The sequence below is a fragment of the Octodon degus genome, unplaced genomic scaffold, assembly GCF_000260255.1.
Source record: "Octodon degus isolate 3935 unplaced genomic scaffold, OctDeg1.0 scaffold00016, whole genome shotgun sequence".
NCBI classification, from domain to species: domain Eukaryota; kingdom Metazoa; phylum Chordata; class Mammalia; order Rodentia; family Octodontidae; genus Octodon; species Octodon degus.
The window spans coordinates 9,113,676-9,135,724 of NW_004524592.1; the positions used below are offsets into that span (position 1 = coordinate 9,113,676).

The 22,049-nt window shown below is 38.7% G+C and overlaps 1 protein-coding gene across 2 annotated transcripts in view; it reads left to right on the top strand.

Moving 5' to 3' along the window:
• Positions 1-22,049, top strand: part of Plekhm3 (pleckstrin homology domain containing M3) — a 221,798-nt gene that overhangs the window by 46,952 nt on the left and 152,797 nt on the right. For both annotated transcript variants that reach the window (XM_004626625.2, XM_023710025.1), the window contains exon 3: positions 1,089-2,024. In XM_004626625.2, the coding sequence (XP_004626682.1) occupies positions 1,089-2,024 (936 nt within the window). The remainder of the gene's footprint in view (positions 1-1,088; positions 2,025-22,049) is intronic.

Here is a 22,049-nt window from a genome sequence, read left to right on the forward strand (position 1 = left end):
GTGTGTGTGTCCAGCTCAGCCCACCAGGGGGCGGGGCTGGCTGGCATGTGGTGCTGGGGGATTGAACCGTGGTCCCTGTGCTTTGCTTAGCTTGTTCTAAGTAGGTGCTTTAGACCACTGAGCCATCTCACCAGCCCTGTTAGCTTTATTTCTAATTTGACTTTTTACGCACCTATTTTATACCAGGCATTACACTATGTGCTGTGGCATAAAGATGAAGCAACTTCACTGTCAGATGGAAAAATATTGACATTTTAAAAACAAACTTTGAAATGTATTTGTTCAGACATTTAAATAAACTACTCTAATGTGGTCTGATGAAGAGCCTATCATAGCGGAATAATATAATTGGATACCCAGTATGACTTGGGTATATATGTACAGTTGAATGGGGAAGGGGCTGGTGGTTCAGGACACTTTCTTTCTGAAAGAAGGTAAATATTTGGTTACTGGTTGAAGAAGGGAGGAACATTATAAGCTAAGGGAATAGTATGGGCACAAGCAGGCTCACAGAGAAAACCACCATCTAAACAGTGAGCTGGTGGGAGCAAGTTACTAGACAAAAGGCCCATAAATTGGTTCTATGGACCTTTCTGAGAAACAGGAGTTTGTGAGCAGCACTTTGCATATTCTTTCATTGACCCTTTCTGGCTTCACCAACGTAAGGAAAAAACTTGGCAGGGAATTGTGTGGCAGAAGGAGGCTTCCCTTTTGTATATTCAGTACTTTACTTTACTTTAGTTAGAAGCAACAAATCCTGGCAAAGTGTGATTGGGTCCTAGATCCAAAGGGCGTACCTATTCTTAGGTATTCAATATTTCTGTTTTTTTTTTCTGTAGATATCTACCAGTCATATTGATACTGCATACTCCATACTTACTCTTGCACTCACTCACCACCATCTCAGTTCAGTTTTGAGCTGAGAGAGTCTTCCTTAGCTACATCTTGGCAATTAGGTACTATCTTGGAATTTTGCTACTTCTGTATTGTTTAGTTTGAACCAGAAAGATGTGATCTCTGTTGTTTGTTTTTTTGCATCTACCCTTTCATAAGTAATTAATACTTTGCTTTTTTTGTGTGTTTTTTAGAGCACAAACAAACATTCCCAAACATTCTGAAGAAGGGTTACCTGGAAATTAGGAAGGACCACGACAGTTACTGGCAAAGCTGTTACGCAGAACTCTCACCCTATAACTTATGCTTCTACAGTCTTGACAACAGTGGGAATCAAAACCTCTGTGCCACATACCAGCTTTCACACTTCCAGAGCATATCTGTCTTGGGTCAGCTTGAGGCCAGGATGGTGGATACTGTCCTCTATGACAACACTCAGCTACAGCTCAAAGCAGAGTCACCGTGGGAGGCTTTGGACTGGGGGCAGAAGCTCTGGGAAGTTGTGCAGGCTGCTGTGCCTGGTTACATGGGACGACAGGATGAACTGGTGATCTCACCTGGGCTCAGCCACCATGTTAACTGTACACAGAATCATTGTTTACAGAAGAAAGCCCATGGGCTGCTACCACCATCCCCTGGCTTGGATAGCCCCAAGCAGTACCAAAACATCCTCAAATCAGGGACACTTTACAGACTGACTGTCCAGAATAACTGGAAAGCATTTACGTTTGTGCTAAGCAAGGCCTACCTTCTGGCCTTTCAGCCCGGCAAGCTAGATGAGGATCCCCTGTTGAGCTACAATGTAGATGTGTGTCTGGCTGTCCAGATAGATCACCTGGATGGCTGTGACTCTTGCTTTCAAGTCATTTTCCCCCAGGATGTCCTCCGCCTCCGAGCCGAGACCAGGCAGAGGGCTCAGGAGTGGATGGAGGCTCTGAAGACAGCGGCCAATGCGGCAAGGAGTTGGGAGCAGAACTTGCAAGTCACATTGAGGAGTAAACCCAAGGAACAAGTGGAGGGGCATGAACTCAGGAAGAACAAACGTCAGTCCGTGACCACCAGCTTCCTAAGCATCCTGACAACTTTATCTTTGGAGCGAGGACTTACTGCTCAGAGTTTCAAATGTGCAGGTATGGAGCAATTTTTCAGGATAAAAGTTGATCAAAGAGCAACCCTAAATCCCATAATTGGAATTTTTCTTTTAAAATTTCCTAAGACTCTCAGAAACCCTGTTTATGAAAAGCATTTCTCCTCCAGTGCATTTGCTATTTTTAAGTCTGTCCATACTTACACCACTCGGACCATGTTAGTAAAGTAAATAGAAACAGATATGAAATACCCTACTAAATCAAAATGATTTGGCTAGAGCCTAAGAAGACTGGAATTTGGGCTTCCTAAATTTCCTGTGATTCGAGTTGCAGTCAGTGGGACTGCATCAAGAGACATTTGGGTTCGAAGCAGACCACTAACACTCCCGAGACAAAGCAAATGCTGGTCGTTGGTAACTGCTGTTGATCATAACCTTGTCAAGTCCTGTTAAGGTGGAATCTAGAAAGTTAGCAGTGATAGGCATGCAGATGGCTGAAGGAACAGTGGAGGATTATTTATCAGATCACTCCTGCATCACTCAGGGACTGGGTCTCGTCCCCAGGAAACACAAGCTTCCTGGGACTGCTGTATAAGGCTGAAATAAGGTAGAGTTCAGGACCAGGGATTGATTATATCTGGAAACTTTATTGCTGATGCTTCCTGTCTACTGCCTGTTCTTCCTACCTTCCTCCAAATGGCAAAATAAAAAAAAATATATATTATGCCACATCTGTATCTGTTATAACCTAGGTCAAAATTATTTTCCTTTCACTGAACTCCACAATTTGGGGCAATAAATTTTTTCCCACAAAGATAGTTTTAATCAGAAATCTGATTGAGAAGGTTTTAAGCATTTAATTCAATATGTTTAAAAAATGAACAAGAAGTTTACCTTTAGCCAGTACCAGATTATAAATTTTATTCCTGCTCCTTGATTGAAAAAGCCAAATTGTGGTGAACATTTTAAAAACCATTCTAAGTTTAGTTTGATGATGATGATGACCTTTTCTACTGAAAAATAATTTACTTAAAGGGGAGAATTATGTGACTCACTCCTGCTTTGCCCTGAGGGCCTTAGTGAGTATTAAGCAGAAATTTTCAGAACTCTTTTAGAGGAGAGCCAGTTAAACCATAGCAGGTTGTGAGACTGTGGATGTTGACAGACCTTGTGTCAAGTCACCCAGCTACTTTTAGGAAATCATTCTGAAATAAGGAGACACTTTGGCATAGTTCAAACACTTTTAGTGTTCCAGTATCTTATATTGGTACATGTATATATTTCAAAGTTCAGGCCTTCAATAATTATTTGCTAACTGCTAACTTTGTGTCTTCCTAAAGTTATAATAATGCTTATATGACATTAGATTACCAATAGGATTTATGCTTTGGAATAAGGGAGAACATTTATAATTTGCCCAAAAACTTAGAGGTAACACTAGAATACATGAATCAAGAAACACTGTAGCAAAAGTGTAAAGAGAAGCCTCAGATAGCTTATAAGGATTGTCACCTAGTTTACCTCAACCTGGGCAGTGCACACTCTTGTGTTCTTAGCACTCAAAAGGAGGAGAAAGGATAGGTCAAGGAAAGCTGCTGCATCCAGCAGTCAGAAAAGTGAAAATGGGAAAGACAAAGAGTTGAAAAGAGGCAGCCAGAAGGAAGCTAAGCCGAAAGGAAGAGAAAAAATATGTAATGGGTGGGAAGAGAGCTTTCTGGCAGCTGCTGTAGGTTCCGGGTAGTAGGATACTTCTTTGCTTCTAAATTTGGTGCTCACTCTATTTGTCTACTTGGAGGACAGCCTGGGGAAGGGTAAGAGAAGGACACTCTGGGGACAGAAGTGACAAGTCTGAAACTGCTTTGCTTTGCACAGCTTTTACCTTTGTGCTTTGGTCTGGAGCTCTAATGGGGCATTAGATTTCTAATTTGGGTTGGGGAAATTTTTAATTCATCTAGTGTGACACATTTCAAAGTAAGTACAAATCTGTTTCATTTAAATGCCGCTTCTTGCATGAGAGAGTGCTATATTGAGTTGCTTGGTGACTCATGTGGCCCCTCTACCTGCTTTTCATTCTTAATACTGGTTGGTGCATGGAGAATTGGTTTCCTACTTCAGGTAGGAATACTGTGTCTCCTGTAGGGGGCAGAGTCTCGAAAGAAAAAGGAAAAAAAATGTTAGGAAACGTCTGTTTTTTAAATTACTTAGGAGACTGTTCATTATATCACAGATTATTATAGCAGATGGAACTTTAAATATTGATCTGCATTTCTCACAAACACAGTTAATTTCAACCAGCTGCTTCTGGCTTTTGTACCCGTGTCATCTAACTTTTTATCCTCACAAAAACACACGCAATGAAAAAGCTGGCTGCATAGCATGTTTACCTGCCAAATGCCAAAAGTTCCAGTACATTGTTTTTTAGTGAGCTTGAGCTTCAAGTCTTATTTTAAAGAGAAGCTACTTCACAGTATTTCTTGGCTTTCGTAAGATGGCCCTTTATAAGTTTTTCTATCTACCTAGTGTTCCTTTTTAAAAAATATTTTGGATGAGTAGACTTTAAAAGTAGATACACTGAGCTGCTCCTTATTATGATATCACTTAATAGCTGTTTAGAGGAACCACAAATGTTGTCTTTTAAATCTATGAAATAGTACAGTTGGCTTTATTTCACTAAATTCTTTCTGTAAGTGAAGGATTTTCTATAGTCTTCTTTAAAATGTAGAGTCCCTGCAGAGCAAATAGACCATGACCATCCAGAAATGCCTGAGGTATGGTTTTAAAAATATATGCTGATACTTAACTGCATATTTCTTAACATGTGCTTGGACTTTTTTTTTTTTTTTTTTCCTGGCTGGCTCAGAATGCCGTCAGGGCAGGGGTTTGGCTGGCTTGAGTTCTGGGGATCAAACCACGCAACCTGAGCCTGACTGCTTTGTTGAAGCAGCCACTTAACCAACTGAGCTAAGGGGCAGGCCCCCATGCTTGGACTTTTTTTAGTTATATTTGATTATATGTGGCTGCTCCATCACTTCCTGTCCAGTTTCATAGCTGCCTAAGCTTAGGAAGTCCTATCCATCCAGCTCTCCTTGCTGTTCCTGGAGCTTAACTAGGGGCTTGCCTGCCTCCAGCGGCTTGCACTGGCTAGTCCTACTTCCTGAACCATGAAACTCAACCTCTTCCATTTATCATCATTTGTTTACCCAGAGACTTACACACCTAGGCACTACAGGAAAGCTGGTGTGGTCTCTGTCCTCATGAAACTTATAGTTGCAGTCAGCTGGAGTAGACAAGCTGTGTAATGAAATAATCACATCAATGGCTGTCAAATGGCAGTTGACAGAAATGAAGCCAACATGCCACACTACAGAAGTGTTGGGGTAATGTCAGGTAGAACTACATGAAATTGCAAATCTTCAATTATTTTTGAATTTATGTTTTACTCCAAAGGTTCTTGAGTGGAGGAACCCATATTTGGGGTAATATTGAAGAACTAGAACTCTGAGGGTGCTTAAGTTCAATTTTTGAAGAACATCTCTGTAGCAGAAAGCAAAATGTGCTTCTTTAGTGAAATTACTGGTTGGAATTCAAAATTACATTTGGCAAAGCCAGACATGGTAGCTCATGCCTGTAATGCCAGCACTTGGGAGACTGAGGCAGAAAGATCACTGTGAGTTTAAGGCCAGCCTGAACTATACAGTGAGGCCCTATCTCAAAATAAATAAATAAATAAATAAATAAATTAATTTTTTTAAAAAATTATGTTTAGGGCCAGGGAAATAACTCAGCGACATAAGTGCCTGCCTGGCAAGCACAAGGTCCTGAGTTCGATTCCTGGTACCAAAAAATAAAAAAAATTATTTTCAGCAATGAGGATTGATATTAAAATATTAATGCTAAAATACATTATTTCTGAATATGTGCCTGAGGATTTCTAAACAGATTTATTCATAAATGTTATGTAAATTAGATTAAAAGACAGCAACTCATGTTCCACATCCATTCACACTCAATAGATACATAGTTTTCTTGGCATAGCACACACAGATGTTTCCCTATAATTTACCAGCAATCAAGAAACCTAGCAATTGAGCGCTGTAATCACAGGGCCCCAGGACTTGTTTATAGGTGTGACAAGATGCAGAGCTCACCTTTAAAAGTGTTCCTTGTGTGACTGTTTTGTAACCTGGAGGTAAAATTGGATGGCCCACTGTGCAGCAATGTCCCTGATTCTGAACTGAAGTCGGAACTGTTAAGCTTAGGAAGAAACACAGAGCCAGAGGGGATCCTACCACCATTTTGGAACTGTCAGTTTTTATGGTTTTACTCCTTTGGCTGCTGTTTAACCTCTTGGGACTGCTGTTGGTAATTACATCTCTCTGGCATTAAGAGCTTTTTGCTTTCCTTTTTCTTCCCCTCTAGCCCTGGGGAGGGGTAAAACCAAAGGGGGGAAAAGTTTTGCTATGAATTCTTCAGCCATTTAGTGCAAATTCCTGTAATTACCGGCATTGTGTCTTCTCTGAATGGCACATAATACAGCAGAAGCCATTCCTAATTGAGACCTTACAGGAGGTACAAATCCCCTCTTTGTTCAGCCTGACAAATTAGTGCCAGAAAGTGGCAGGGTCCGAGGGGGAATCAAAGGCAAGAAATACAAAGATGGAACTTAAGGCTACAGTAATAACCCTCTCTTGTCCTGAAGGGAAAAAAGTAATGACCAATGAAAAATGAAGGTTTTTTTTTTGTTGTTGTTATAAATTCCCTTGACATGACAGCACCTCAGGGCTGCTCTATTTATTTAGCAAAAGTGATTAAATAGTAATACAACAGGGAGGCCCATTGTTTCCTTGGGCACCCCCACCTCCCAGACCCCTGCTGTCTGGGCTAATTGATTGACAACGAACCTCTGATAAAGAAGTATGTTGTTAGGACCTGGGGTGGGGGAAGCATCCCACCCCCATGGGTTGTCTGAGAGCGTGTGTTTCATTTTTGTTTGAATTGCACTCTGGTTTTTCTTTGCTCCACCCTATTCCCCCATCCCATTTCTCTCCCTTGCCTTATTTTCCCTTTTGCCTTTTTTCTTTCCTCCTGGCATTCACAAACAGGTAGAGGGGAATTCGAATAGTGGTGTGGTCTTTTGATGAATTTATCCATGGTAACAATTTCCCGCTCTCTCCCTGCTTTTTGTGAGGCAAAACGGGCAGTGTGAGAAGAGAGGGGGAGAAAAGGAGTGATTGCTGGTGCTTTAAGGACAGAAAAAAGCTTGTTACTTATGGGTGGGAATAGACGTCTGAAGTTAGTCTTTGCACTAAGATTTTCTTTTCAGTTTCTTAAACAACTTTGAAAAAAAAGTCTGTATACCAGTGACATTTACATGTGGCAGGGATGGAGGAGTTATAAAGTAAGAAATAACAAGTGTTTAGTCTTAGTTCGCAAGAAGCAAAGATTATTATTATTTGGAAATCTAGGTGCTCATGGTATAACTCAGTACCTGATGTTGCTGTAAACTGTGGGAAGATGACCAAAGACTTCTAAGCAGATAATTAATAGCTCCTAGTTATGTATGCTCAACTAGTTAAGCTGAAAATAAGTCCTTAATTTAACTTGTTAGCTACAAAAAAAAAAAAAAAAATCATTTCAAGCCCCTATGGAAGCAAAATATATTAAACAGTATCAACTTTGTTAATACCACATGGCATTTGATGTGATAAATGAGAGCATTTTTGTGATGAAGGCCTGTTTTATGACTCATTTAGACATAAAGAATACCTTTACCCTAGCAATACAAGCATCTCCGATAGAACGTATGGGTGGTTAATTATTCATGAAATGACTGCCAGTTTGGAAGTAAGCAATATTTTTGCATTGGGCCTTGCATCTCCGATAGAACGTATGGGTGGTTAATTATTCATGAAATGACTGCCAGTTTGGAAGTAAGCAATATTTTTGCATTGGGCCTTGCTGTTTACTTATTGGCCTTGGGGTGAATCATGCAGAATAGCAGTTGCTAAGAAAAAGACAAATTACATTTGGAGGTGCTTATAAATCATCATATGAAACACACACACACACACACACACACACACACACACACAGTTGATTTCCAAGTGCAGTTGTGTATTATTCTCTTGGAAAAAAATTTAGAAGTTCATGGGTAGCTAAGAGCTACCTAAGTTTTCATTCTCATGTGGAAAATTAGGAGATCTTTAGTAACTAAGGAACCAGATTATATAAAGAAATAGAAACAAATTGATTTCCTTGGTATTTCCACTTCTTCCTTTTGTTACTATTTTTAAATATCTCCCACTTGGTAGGAATAATAATGTGAAGATTTATTTGATTTGGGGAATAGGCAGGTAGCCTATTCTGGAGGAGAAATGACTGTGAAGAAAAACTCAGATGTGTCCCTCAAAGCATATGGACAATTTGTATAAACAAAAATTGTTCAGGGCCCACCAAATAGCTCAGCGGATTAAAGTGCCTGCAAGCAGGCACAGGGGCCAGGGGCTTGATCCCCGGGCCTGCTGAACTGGCCCCGCCCCCCAAGGCATGCTGAGACAGCAATTGAAACTGGGCATGATGTTCACCTGTAATCCCAGCTCTTGGGAGGCTGTAAACAGGCAAATCACTAAGAGTCCAATCTAGTTGTAAGACCCTGAACACTTTGTAGATCCTTCCCTAAAATACAACAAAACAAAAAAAAGAATTGTTCAGTTTCTTGTTGTCCTCTCACATTGTGTGATATAAGTCATTTTGTTATTGTTTTGGATTGTTGTCTCACATAGAAAAAAATCTCTGGGGGTTGTTGTTTTGTTTTGCCAAAAGACTAAATTTTATTTTCCCAATCTAAAATATCACCATGGAGGATTGCTGATGGTTTTATTGAAGGGTTATTTCAACAAGCAATTATTAAATCCCTTATTGTGCTACACATGTTCTGCAGAGTACTCATTCCTATCAGAAAAAGTACCAGGGTGTCCTCTTCAGACTTTCACAATCCTCCTCTAAAAGTATACAAAGGACTTGAAGAGAGTTAGCAAGGGAATAGGACTTGTTATTTTTGACCCCACCAGGGTCAAACCATCCTGGCAACTATTTTGGTGATCATTATGTCCTTGTCTCTGTGTATGTTAGAAAATCCCTGTTACAGATAATTTTAAAGCCAAAGAGCTACAGTGACCTCCCGCCACCTCTTGCATGCATGTATGTGTGCGTATGTGTGTGCATGCACACGTGTCTGGATGTGTATGTCTGGTAGCACAGTACTAGGGATTGACCCCAGAGCCTTTGCACTGAGCTGTATTTTTAACCATTTTTCTTTTTTTTAAAGACAGAGCTTGATAAGGTGACTATGAAAGGCTCAAACTTATAACCTCCTGCCTCCATCCCCAGAGTGCTAAGATTATAGGTGTGTGCCACTGCTTCCAACCCTCCTACTTTATTTAAATTTTTGTCTTAAGAATATACTTGGGGGCTGGGGAAATAGCTCGGTAGAATAAGTGCTTGCCTGACAAGCTCAAGGTCCTGAGTTCAATCCCCAGTACCAAAAAAAACAACAACAACAACAAAAAAAAACTTGGGTAGCTCAGGCAAAAAGATTGCAAATTCAAGGACAGACAGGTTTGTATAGTGAATTCAAGCCCAGCCTGAGCAACATAGTAAAGCCCTCTCTCAAAACCCTAAATAAATACACTTAATATTTCCCATAGAATTAAATTCAGAAGAAATTTCCTTGGCTTTTATTACCACCTATCAAAGATAAATCATAAATTTCTGTTGTGTGCTCATTATGTAGTAGGTACTAGGGGAAGCATAAGAGAAGTACAGTTATGGCCTGAAACCCTAAGATGCTATGTCTGGCACAGGGTACACAAAGGAAAATGAAAAATACTAGACAGCTACACTAGGACTATATTGCTTAGTGTTTAGAAAAACATTTGTCAAAATCCCCAAGACAGAGAAACTTGGATTATCATAAATTATAGTCATGATATCTTGTCAATGACTGACAGTTTTATCCATGGATTGTTAAGTAATAGATCTCTTTTAGCCTAAAATGTTGTCTGTAGAGATACATGATAATGAGAAACGGCAGTTTAGTAAGAGCAAAGCCTGGATCCTTCTGCCTGGGTTTCCAGATCTACTCACTGGTTGTATGACCCTCAATAAATTATGTAACCTCTCCTTACTAACTTGTTTTCATCTCAGATGTGAGAAAATAATCACATCTACCTTGTTAATTTGTAGTGCAAATAAATTGAGTTTAAAGGCTTAGATCAGTGCCTAGCACATAGTAAATACTATGTAAGTGTTAGCTATCATTATTATTTGCCCCCCATGATAGTAATTACCTGGATAAAGATATACTAGACGTATTTATGAAAATCATAGCTACTATAAAACTAGGTTGGACAACTAATGTGTAGAATGACAAAATTGATATGAAATGAAATGTAGGTCAGAGGAATGGATCAAAACAAGCCAAATGAGATTTAGAGTAATAGCTAGACCTATGCTTAGGTTCAAAAATTATCTGCAAAGATCAAAGCAAGGAAACTTAACCTGACAACAGCCCATGGGAAGGCAATACAAATGAGGCAGTAGGGAAGCCAGTGTTTCTGCTCCGATGGCCCCATCCAAAGCATTCACAAAACAGGTCCAGAAAGAGGAGATACATCCTCACTGTTTTCTGCCCTGGCCAGACCACATCTGGAAATTTCCATCATAAATGTAGTACTTTCACAACAAATGCCTACATCTGTTGATGTGTGATAAGATAGTGAAAGGACTAAAAACTACAGACTGCAAATATAATGTGGACTGAGGAGATCATAGGTAAAATCTCCACATGCTTGAGGCTACTACTTTGTTTTTTGACAGAACCAGGGATTGAACTCAGGCCCTTGCACTTGCCAGGCAAGTGCTTATTCTTCTGAGCCATCTCCCTGGCCCCAAGGTTGCTACTTTGAAGAGAAAATAGGCATAGTCCGTGTGGTTAGTTTGACTGGACCAAGGTAGCAGAAACACCTAGTGTAGAAAGATTTTCCTAAGACCAGGGATAGAAATGCATAGAACAGTAAGAAGCCTGGCCAATAAGATCTGAGAACCTAAAATTTCTCACCTTAAGACAAGCTGATCTGAGAACCTAAAATTTCTCACCTCAAGACAAGATGCTTAAATTGTCTCACTGAGAATTTTCTCATTTTCAAGATAAAGAGACTTATTTAGCCCTTCTGCAAGTATTTATTAATGTCTTGCTATGTATTGAGCTTTGTACTTGATGCATATAAAACCAGACAACCCTATTATGTGTCCTCACAGAACATGAAGAATTAGAAGCCAAAGAGAAGGAGGTAATTAGGCCACACAGTTGAATTTGAAGGTTTTTGGCTTTCACGCTCTTCATCACTATCTGGCATATTTTAAACTGTGCTCTATAGAACCTCATTGTCTCTCATTCTGTGATTTTTTTGATTGTCTATAGAAGATTAGAGAAACTGGGTTTAAGAAAATCTCATTTAATAAGTAATGCCTTTTTCCTATAGGGAAGAGATTAAACCAGTAAAAATATCAATTGACAGAGAAGACAGCATATAGGAATCCTTTTTCCTCATTCTGATGTCTATTGTGGATAAATTACTTTTTACTGTTTTTGTAGTCTAAGTTTGTAGGTCCAGGAAATCATTTTAAATAAAAATAAATGAATGAGAAGTATATGAATACACACTGAAATAGTGATAAGAGTCTGTGGAAGAAGAATGTTATATAATTTGTATTTTAAAACTATTTCATATCCTGAAGTTCAAAGAGATTTGATCACTTTATATAAGTAGGCCGTTTGATTTTATAGGACTCAAATTTGCTTTTTTGATTTATTCCTGGTATTCTCATCACAGAAGTCACATGTTCCCCTTTGATATGTTTCAGAAGAATAAAATCATTTTGAATTTCAGAAGACATGGATCTTTTGATAGACCTTCCTGAACTTCATAGGCCATCGCTGTGCCTTTTTTTTTTAGCCGTTCATTTCTCTAGTCTTTGTTGCTATACTTTGGTCTGGAAAGTTCTTGTCCCTTTTTGTAGCTTCCTTTTTGGTTAACATTGTTCTCATCCCATGTTCATTTCTGGCTAACACTTTCTAAAGAAAGTGTTAATATACTACTGGACTCCACATTGAGTTAAAAGTTTCTATTTACTGACCTTTCTAGGTGTGGTTTTTGGATAGACTGGGGTAGGTCAAGATCCTCCTTTAATTTCTAGCTAAGTTCCTTGAAAAACTAAGGTTTTCATGAACTCCTAAGAGTTAGAACTACTTGAGAGGTTTTCCACAACTCATTATACTGTCTGAAGGCAGAAACACATTTAAGTAAGAATCTTATCATTTTAAAATAAATCTCTAGATAAGGAAATCTAGTAATTTAGCAATTTATTTCTTCTATTAATATTTTCAACACATTAGGCTATTACAGTCCCAGAAATTGAGGCTTACGAATAAACTAAAAGTAAATTTTGTAGAAGAAAATGTGATTATATGTCTATATGTCCTGATATCTACAAGAAAATGCTTTAATTAAATCACATTAAAAACAAAGCATGAAACTCTTTTCCTTATTTTGGGTGAAAAAATGAGTTATCTTACAGTAATAAGCCATGACAGCCAGTGTTTGCATGTTAGTTATGATTGTGGGTATAGTTCTGTTTTGTTCTGTTTTTTAAGATTTTTAGGTCCTAAAAAACACCTTGTATCCTTACAGATTTTTTTTTCCAAACCTTTTTTGTCCACCCTTCCTCATCTCTCCATGCCCCTTTCTTTTCTTGAGACAGGGTCTCACTATGTAGTTCAGGCTGGCCTCCAATTCCCTCTGATCCTCCTGCCTCAGCTGTCCTATCACTAAGATGACAGGGATGTACCCCTACTCCAGCTGACTTCTCTGCACTCTTAATTCCCAAATAGAATTGAGCATGGTTCCTCATGACCCCAACTCTATCCATTCTTACAAACCTCTGTCATGGGCTCACTTTTTTTAGGGTAAGACCCCAACACTGGTTTGTCTGCTCCAGGATCTCTCCAAGGTGGATAGTTTGAGTACTGTCTGTACCAGAATCAGGAGTGTGATATGAGGAGGGATGGCTAGACTCATCCCATGATCTGCTGAAGTCAGAATCTCTGGGGTTTATAACAAGCTTTCCAGTTCACTTGGTTACATACAAAGTTAGAGAGAGTATATGCCTAATCTATAAAACGTGCTTTCTTTTTTAGTGTTGGAAATTGAATCTAGGGCAAGCCGGAAAAGTAATCTACCAATGAGCTATAACTCAGTTCCAGGTAAAATGCTCTCTCTCTTTTTTTCAGTACTGGGGATCAAACTCAGGACCTTGAGCTTGCCAGCCAGGCAATTATGCCACTGAGCTATATCTCCCATATAGAATGTTTTTAATGGATGAATCCAACCATAGTTCAGTTTTCTCTAGGTTATATAAGCAAATTCCCTAAACATATCTTCTACATGTGTTAAATGTTTTAACTATTGAGGTGTTAATCTTCTGAAATATCTCTAAGTTTCTGTGTCTTTCATACATTCTAGAAACTTAATTGGTATTGCAACAAAATTCTATGTAGTCGTACAAAAGAAAGTAAAGGTATGGTAGCCCAAATCCTTTACCTAGATTCTGATTTCTTTTTTTAAATTTTTTTTGTGGAACCAGGGATTGAGCTCAGGCCCTTGTGCTTGCCAGGGAAGTGCTTATTCCACTGAGCCATCTCCCCAGCCTGACCTCCTTTTTTTAAATAACTTTTTGTCATGTCAACTTTTATCATATACTTGGTAAGTATATTTAATATTTGAATTTTAAGACAGATTTTCCCTCCCTCATATTATTTGATATTAGCTGGGTCATCTTTCACCTAGATGATTACAGTGGACTCCTAGCCAGTCTTCATGCTTTCATTCCAACCCTTCCCAAATCTTACAACACGTGTGAGCTTATTAAAGTTCAAATTGACACTGGTAATTTCCTATGTGCGACTGTTCAGTGGGTTCCCGCTTCATTTGGCCTAGACACCAGCAACTTTCTATGACCATGCCTCCCTCCTTGGGTTCAATGTCTATTTTGCCACTCTTTTCCCACATACTAAGTTCCAACCACATTGGCTTCACTTCGTTTCTTTAACATGCTGTCTCCTTTCCACTTACTTTAGAGCTTTCACATGTGTAGTTGCCTGCACTGGAAAAATTGCAACCCCACTACCCTAATTCATTCTTTTGGTCACTACGTCAGTGCTCCTTTGTCAAGAACACCTTTTCCAAATCCTTGGACTGACTTAACATCTATTAATTTCCCTCAATTGCACTATTATTTTTTTACTTTCTTTCATTCTTTCTTTCTAGTACTGGGAATCAAACTCATGATCTCGTGCTTGCCAGGCAGCTGCCATGCTGCTGAGCTATGTCTCCAGCCTGGTAATACTAATTCAGTACTACAGTGCCACTTACTCTAGTACTGGTCATCATTCAGATAATATTGTCACTTGTGTAGTTGATTATATAATGCCAGTCTCTTCCTCTATTTCATTGTAAATGCTGTAATGGCAAGGACTCTGTTGGTCTTATTCATTGCCATCTTCCTAGCTCTGCATATAGCACACAGTAGGCACATACTAAGTATTTCTGATTGTCTTCTGTTTTGAACCCTCCTTCTCCATTCCCACCACTGGCTTTCCTGCTTTCACCACATTTTCTAGGAATCCTGGAGTTAGACTCATCTGTAGATGTTCTCTACTCAATCATCTAGGTTTAAAATTATTAATAGGCAATGGGCCTGAAACTTACTCTGATTTTAACTTGTAGTCTTGCCACTTCTTTATTATACTACCTAAACCAGCCTTTCCACAGACTTAGGAGTCAGTATCTTCAGTCCTGAAGGAAAATCATACCACTATGTCTCCAGTCTATCAGTGCATTTCTACATTTTTTGTGTGCAAAATATTCTGTGTACAAAATGTATAAAATTTAAAAAAAAATGTATAAAATTACACATTGTCTGTGTATAATTCAAATGTTATACTGGCTAAACCAAAAGAGACATGTCTTAATCTACCAACATTATACATCACTACATTTTTGCCCAGAAAATATGGGGAAGTTTCCCAAGTGCTTTTTAGATAAAGAGAAGTCTAACAATGGGTGAAACACCTTTTGGAAAATGGTGTTTCTTCTCTATTGTTAGGCTGAGGAATTTTACTTTGAGTAAAGGTGACTGATAATGCTCAGGGTTCCTGGAAACCCCTTAAACTTACACTACCCATAACTCACACTAACCCATTAACTTACACTAACCCATTACTCATCTTCATAATCTGTATTCACTGACATGATTTCCTCTCCACTCACATTGTTTGGATGCTCTCTATCTGTGCTGTGGTCCTTACAGGGTTTTGTAGGTCTGATAAGTAATATCTCCTCCTTTCTCTCCTGGGGATCAGAAAGATCCAGATCAAAATATCACATGTATTGCCTGTATACCATGTTTATTGTTATAAAATGGAGCCCTATTTTAGATAGATATATGCATACACCTGGCCTCAGGAGATGCTGCAAGGTAATGCCCTCAATATAGAAGACAAAAAAATCTTTTCTCTGAAAGCTGAGTATGCTGATCCTGAACTCACCAGTCAATAACTCATTTCTCTATCTGTGAGGATTGGATGGGAGGTGGGGGAAAAGCAGGAAATAGTAGGCTAGGAAGTTCTTTCAAATAGCAGCATGAGGACCAGAGGATAGGATTTCCTACATGGATGTTTTTTGTTTGTTTGTTTTTTGTGGTACTAGGGATCAAACTCAGGATCTAATACTTGCCAGACAGGCACTTAAACTGTTGAGCTATCTCCCCAGCCCTTGGAGATATTTTTTTGTATCTTGTCTACCAAGCCTAAATAAACTGATACCAATATAACCTAGATAACTTATCTTCAAATGCTAAATGTTTAGTTAAAAGATTAGTGTTATACATTGTCACAAATGTGTTCTTAGGCAGAAAAGTAAACTAAGGCAATCTCTAAATTTCATAGAACATAAAGAATTTGGGGTGAAAATGAAAAAAATTCAGGAATGAATTTGCAGGAAGCTGATGAAAGTAATCTTTTTCACTTTTTGAGACTTTTTGTAGCACTGCCTGGATCCACTCTCATGACTTTAATTTCATCAAATTATTGTCATTACTGAAATAGCTCAAGTAGACATTACTCTGAGAGATGCTATCCCAGGATTTTTCAAAGGTTTTAGTAAAAAAAAAAAAAAAAATAGGAAAGATTGTGTTTTAAAGATACTGTAAAGTTCAAAGAGACAAGACACTCATGAAATACAAAGAAAGAGAAGGAGGTACCAAGAATGTGGTATGATGTGACAGTGAAGTCAGAGGGGTTGCTAGTGAGACCCTATGTTTTATATTAGCTTAGATAAGGCTGTATCAAAAGAGACTTCTGAATAAGATGGATGGAAACATAGACTTTAGAAGCAGAGTAAAGAAAGACAAGTTGCTCTCTAGGTAAACCAAAAAAAGAGTGTGAGTTTCGAAGCCAATAAAGATTTCAAATCAATTATAGCAGAGATGTGATTGACAAATCATAAAATGAGAGTTAGTGATGATTTAATATAATGTTAAATGCTGGGGCAAATAACTATAGCAAGAACACAACTGAGGTACACTATGAACTCTGAAACAAAAGTGTTCACAGCAGGGCTGGGATTAAGGCAAGATGAATAAGGCATGTGCTTTAGGCACAGAATTTAAGGGAGTGTCAAAAAACTTTGATAAGGTAAATATATAAATATATTTAATAAAACTAATGCCCTCGGGGGCTGGTGGGATGGCTCAGTGGTCTAAAGCACCTACTTAGAACAAGCTTAGAAAAGCACAGGGACTGCGGTTCAATCCCCCAGCACTACATGCCAGCCAGCCCCGCCCCCTGGTGGGCTGAGCTGGCCACACACACACACACACACACACACACACACACAAAAAAAAAAATAAATAAATAAAAAAAAATAAAAAAAAAAAAAAACTAATGCCCTCAAATCCACAGTGAATAATATGTAAGTTTAAATTTAAGTAAAATACAAGTTTACATAGAGACAGTATCAATATTACTAATTTTTCTTTTTATCTCAAGCTTTATTTTGGGTCAACATGGTTTTGAGGAGCATTTCAGTAAGATAGCTTATTTAATAAGACATCTTCCCCCAAAGGTCTCAATGTCTAGGTTCCAGGCAGCTTATCCTAGCATTTGTGCTTTTCCAAGGATGGTGAAGGTAACAAACTCTTTCCCTATCATAGGAGAACCTACAAGGACTCCCAGTACCCCCATGTGTGACAGATGAAGTGATGCTGTAGTGCTATGCCTACCATCAGCAGCATTCATGTCTGAAATAATCCACTTAGCTGAGCCCCTTTAGTTTGTGCATTTGTTTTTCAAAGAGTTCTGGCTGGGCAAGTGTTTCATTGGAAAGATTAACTTGTGAAGAGCCTTGAGCATGGAGCTGATGCTAGAAAAGGCAAGGTAGCCATGCACTACAAACAAGGCCTCTTTCATGGCACTTCTTTAACCTACCATCATGACTCATCTTTCTTCCGATAAAAGGGCAGAGCTGGTGGGAGAGCTTTTCCTTTTCCTCCTCCAGAATAGGTGGGATAGTCATTATTGGCAGGGAAAATTGAGTGATAAGGGTCAGTATCTGGGAGCTCTTACTTTGCACTCTGGTTGTTGTACTGCCATAGGGCTTTTTAACAGGGCACTATTGATGGTTTGGGCACCTTGGTTCTTGGTTTTGGAGGCTTGTCTTTTCTTTTCTTTTTTTTTTTTTTTTTTTGCAGAACTGGGGATTGAATTTAGGCCCTTACACTTGCCAGGGAAGCGCTTATTCCACTGAGCCATCTCCCCAGCCCCGAGGCTTGTCTTGTGCTTGTAGGATATTTAGCATTACCCCTGTTCTCCATCTGTTAGACATAATAACTGTCACAAGTCACCCCTTGTGACAACCAAAAATGTCTGCAAGCATTGCAGTGTCCCCTCTTGGAATAGATCTCTCTCCTGGTTAAGAATTACTAGGTATCAACAAGGCCTACCAGCTACACCTTGTTTTCCTCACTCAGTTTTTCCCTCAGTTCTTTTAAAATAATAAATGTCTTCTGATGATATGTTCACACTACCCAATGTTTTGTAACCTGTTACCTCAGCATCTTCAGTGGTGGATTTAAGTAAAAATAGTTAACAGAACTAGGACCCTCACCAGTCATCAAATATATCAGATGTTTTCAGTAACAAGTAATCATATAGCCAAAAAAAAAAAAAATAATAATAATCTGGGGCCGGGGAGATGGCTCAGTGGAATAAGTGCTTCCCTGGCAAGCGCAAGGGTCTGAGTTCAATCCCCAGTTCTGCAAAAAAAAAAAAAAAAAAAAAAAAAAAAAAAATCATATATCCAGTTTAAGTTGCTTTATACAATAAAGGGTAATTACTCGGTGTGTGTGTGTGTGTGTGTGTGTTTGAGACAGGGTCTTGTTATGCAGTTCTGGATGGCTCACTTTATAGCCCAGGCTAGTCTCAAACTTGCCATGATCCTCCTGCCTCAGCCTCCTGAGTGCTGAAATGACAGCACTGCACGACCATGCCTGGCCCAGGGTAATTACTTTCAATCACCTGACCCTTAAGACATTAGGAGATTTGGTAGCTCAGATTTTTTCCAGCTCTCTGTTTCTGGATTTAATGCCTCCCAACAAATAGCATTCTCCCACCCAAAACTGCTCTGAGCAATGGAGCTCATATAATTGTCACAGGTTCAAAATGTCATGGATAGATTCCCTCTCTTCTTCCCTCCCTACCTCCCCTTACCATGTAACCCAGGTTGACCTGAAATCTGGAATCTTACCTCATTTTCCTGAGTGCTGGGATTACAGGTGTGTACCTGTCTGGCTTGGATCGTGAGCATCTTGGACAGTCTCTTTCTCATCCCCCTCACTTTAAGCAGCTGCCAAATTGTTTGCAGTTGTCTCTGTACTGAAACCATTTTATCCCTTGCTCTTCCCAAGACAACACCCAATCATGCTTGGACTGGAGCAATAATTTACCAACTGGTTCTCTCCTCTCCTGCTTTTTTCATACCAATCCTTGCAAAGCACAGATTACTACCCTACTGGAGACAACTCAAGCTGTTTCTGTATCTTATTGATTAATAAAGAGCACTTACCCTGTATTGGTTACTTTTTTCTTGTTGCAGGAACAAGATGCCCAGAGTTAGGAAAGGAAAGGTTTATTTAGCTCAAGTTTGTGGAGGTTTCAATCCGTCATCAGCTGGCTGTAAGGCAAGATGGCTCATAGAACATGGCAGCAGTTCATGACTACAGAAAACAGCAAAAGCTTGGAGAGCAAAAAGGGGAGAGAGCAAGCCTCTTTCTGTCCCTTATATTGTATGCAGGCTATCCACCCCAGGGCGGGTTTAGCATTCACACCCATAATCCCAGCATTGAACCGTGAATCAATCAGAAACTCTAGAAGCCTGCCCCAAGACTTCATGAGGCTTTGGGGGAACATGTAGATACAAACCATGACATATCCTGAGCATTCAGCATTCATATGTTCTAGCTTTACTTTATCATTCCAAACTTTTTCCTACTTAAAATAAACTTCAAATATCTAGAATATTTTGTGTTTTCTATTGTGGTCCCGGTTTTCTGATTTCAGCCTTTCTTTATTAATGTTCTCTTTCCAACATTTTTATTTCTTCTCTACAGTCCAACTCGATTGTCCCTCTGTCTACATAGCCTTCCTCAGTGGCCACAATTAGTTGCAATTTCTCCCTCTTTTGATTTATTATCTTCTGCTTTCTCCCATGTACACTTATCCTCTTAAAAAATATTGAGGGCTTGTCATGTTAATGCATGCAATCCTAGGCTAAATTCATTAATTAAATTAGATTCCTTTGTATAAATTGATTCATATTTTTTAGTCCTTGTTATTTTATCATCCACAAAGAGACAGTTTTTGTGATTTCTTCCACAGAGATAGCTACACATTCACCTTTGTAATTGTGTGGTGGTGCTCATAAAGTGATATCTCAGCCACTCCTATTAGGCTCTGCTATTTTATCAACTGTAGAACTTTGAATAGGATTATTTTATCACTCTGCCTCAGTTTCATCTGCGTGATGAGGATAATTGTCACTTCATAGAATTGATGTGAAGATTAAATGAATACACAAATGTATGTATGTGTATAAAACACATATCATATCTGGCATATACTCAGCAGTCTGTGTTTATGCATTTACCTATTATTTATTACAGCATTTCATTTTTTTAGTTATTTTCTTGAAAGTTTTTGAGGAAGGAATGGACAAAGCCAAAAATAAATGAGAAAGTCCAATTGTGAACTGTTAAAAGGAAAGAATGGGAAAATTACACTAAATTTAGATTGTACAAATGTACTAGAAACTGAATTTATAACTTCATTGTCAAATTTATACAAATATAAACACTACTATTAACGTGTCTTGTAAGAAAAAAGTAACTCAAAATGTCTTTTCAAAGAAAAAATCTCTTATACATCATTGTATTTATGACTCAGCTACTTAGTAGATAGACAAGCAGCCCAAATCTCTAGTATGGTATACATGTTTACTTACTTGCCTTAGCAAAAATCAAGATTTATTGCTTTTCAAGGTAAATTTTAACTAAATATTGACTTTAGTATCTCAATCATTGTTTACCTGAAAGACCAATAAATCTTGACACTTCTAAGTGTGAGTTGGAGTCTACTTGGTATTTATTAATTTATTTCACATGGTGTATAATCTTAATGACATTCCATGAGATTAAACAAACACTGTAGAATTTAGCAAGCTTATATGTTCAGTTATCAGTAGTTACCTGATAGGTAATATTCACTTTCTTACATAAATAAAGTAACTTTAGCACTGTTAATACAGTATAGACCCTACAAGTCAAAACTATCTTAAATATTTAAATATTCAGAGAAAGCTGCACATGTAATACCAACACTTGGGAGACAGGCAGGAGGATTGCTGTGAGTTTGAGGCCAAACTGGACTACACAGTGGGTTTAAGGCTAGGCTGAACTACCTAGCAAGACTCTGTCTCAAAAAACTAATCCCCCCCTGCCCCCCCAATAAATATTCAATGTAAAACAAAGAAACTCACTTAACAGTTGGTAGGATACCTTTGATTAGTATTTGGATTGAATTTCCAATCTGAATCTGAATTGATCACCTGCCTTTAGTTGCCTTTGTTCTACAAGTATGATCAAGTAGTAGGTAGATGGCTACTATCTTGACAGTTGACGTCTCTTGGTCTCATCTTGGTCTTACCTGTCTCACTCTTTCCCCCCCACCAACTACTGGTTATTGAACCCAGAGCCTTTATATATCGAGCACTGTTACCCAGCCCCCCTCTTTTTTTTTTTTTTTTTTTTTTTTTTTTTTTTTGCAGAACTGGGGATTGAATTTAGGCCCTTACACTTGCCAGGGAAGCGCTTATTCCACTGAGCCATCTCCCCAGCCCCGAGGCTTGTCTTGTGCTTGTAGGATATTTAGCATTACCCCTGTTCTCCATCTGTTAGACATAATAACTGTCACAAGTCACCCCTTGTGACAACCAAAAATGTCTGCAAGCATTGCAGTGTCCCCTCTTGGAATAGATCTCTCTCCTGGTTAAGAATTACTAGGTATCAACAAGGCCTACCAGCTACACCTTGTTTTCCTCACTCAGTTTTTCCCTCAGTTCTTTTAAAATAATAAATGTCTTCTGATGATATGTTCACACTACCCAATGTTTTGTAACCTGTTACCTCAGCATCTTCAGTGGTGGATTTAAGTAAAAATAGTTAACAGAACTAGGACCCTCACCAGTCATCAAATATATCAGATGTTTTCAGTAACAAGTAATCATATAGCCAAAAAAAAAAAAAATAATAATAATCTGGGGCCGGGGAGATGGCTCAGTGGAATAAGTGCTTCCCTGGCAAGCGCAAGGGTCTGAGTTCAATCCCCAGTTCTGCAAAA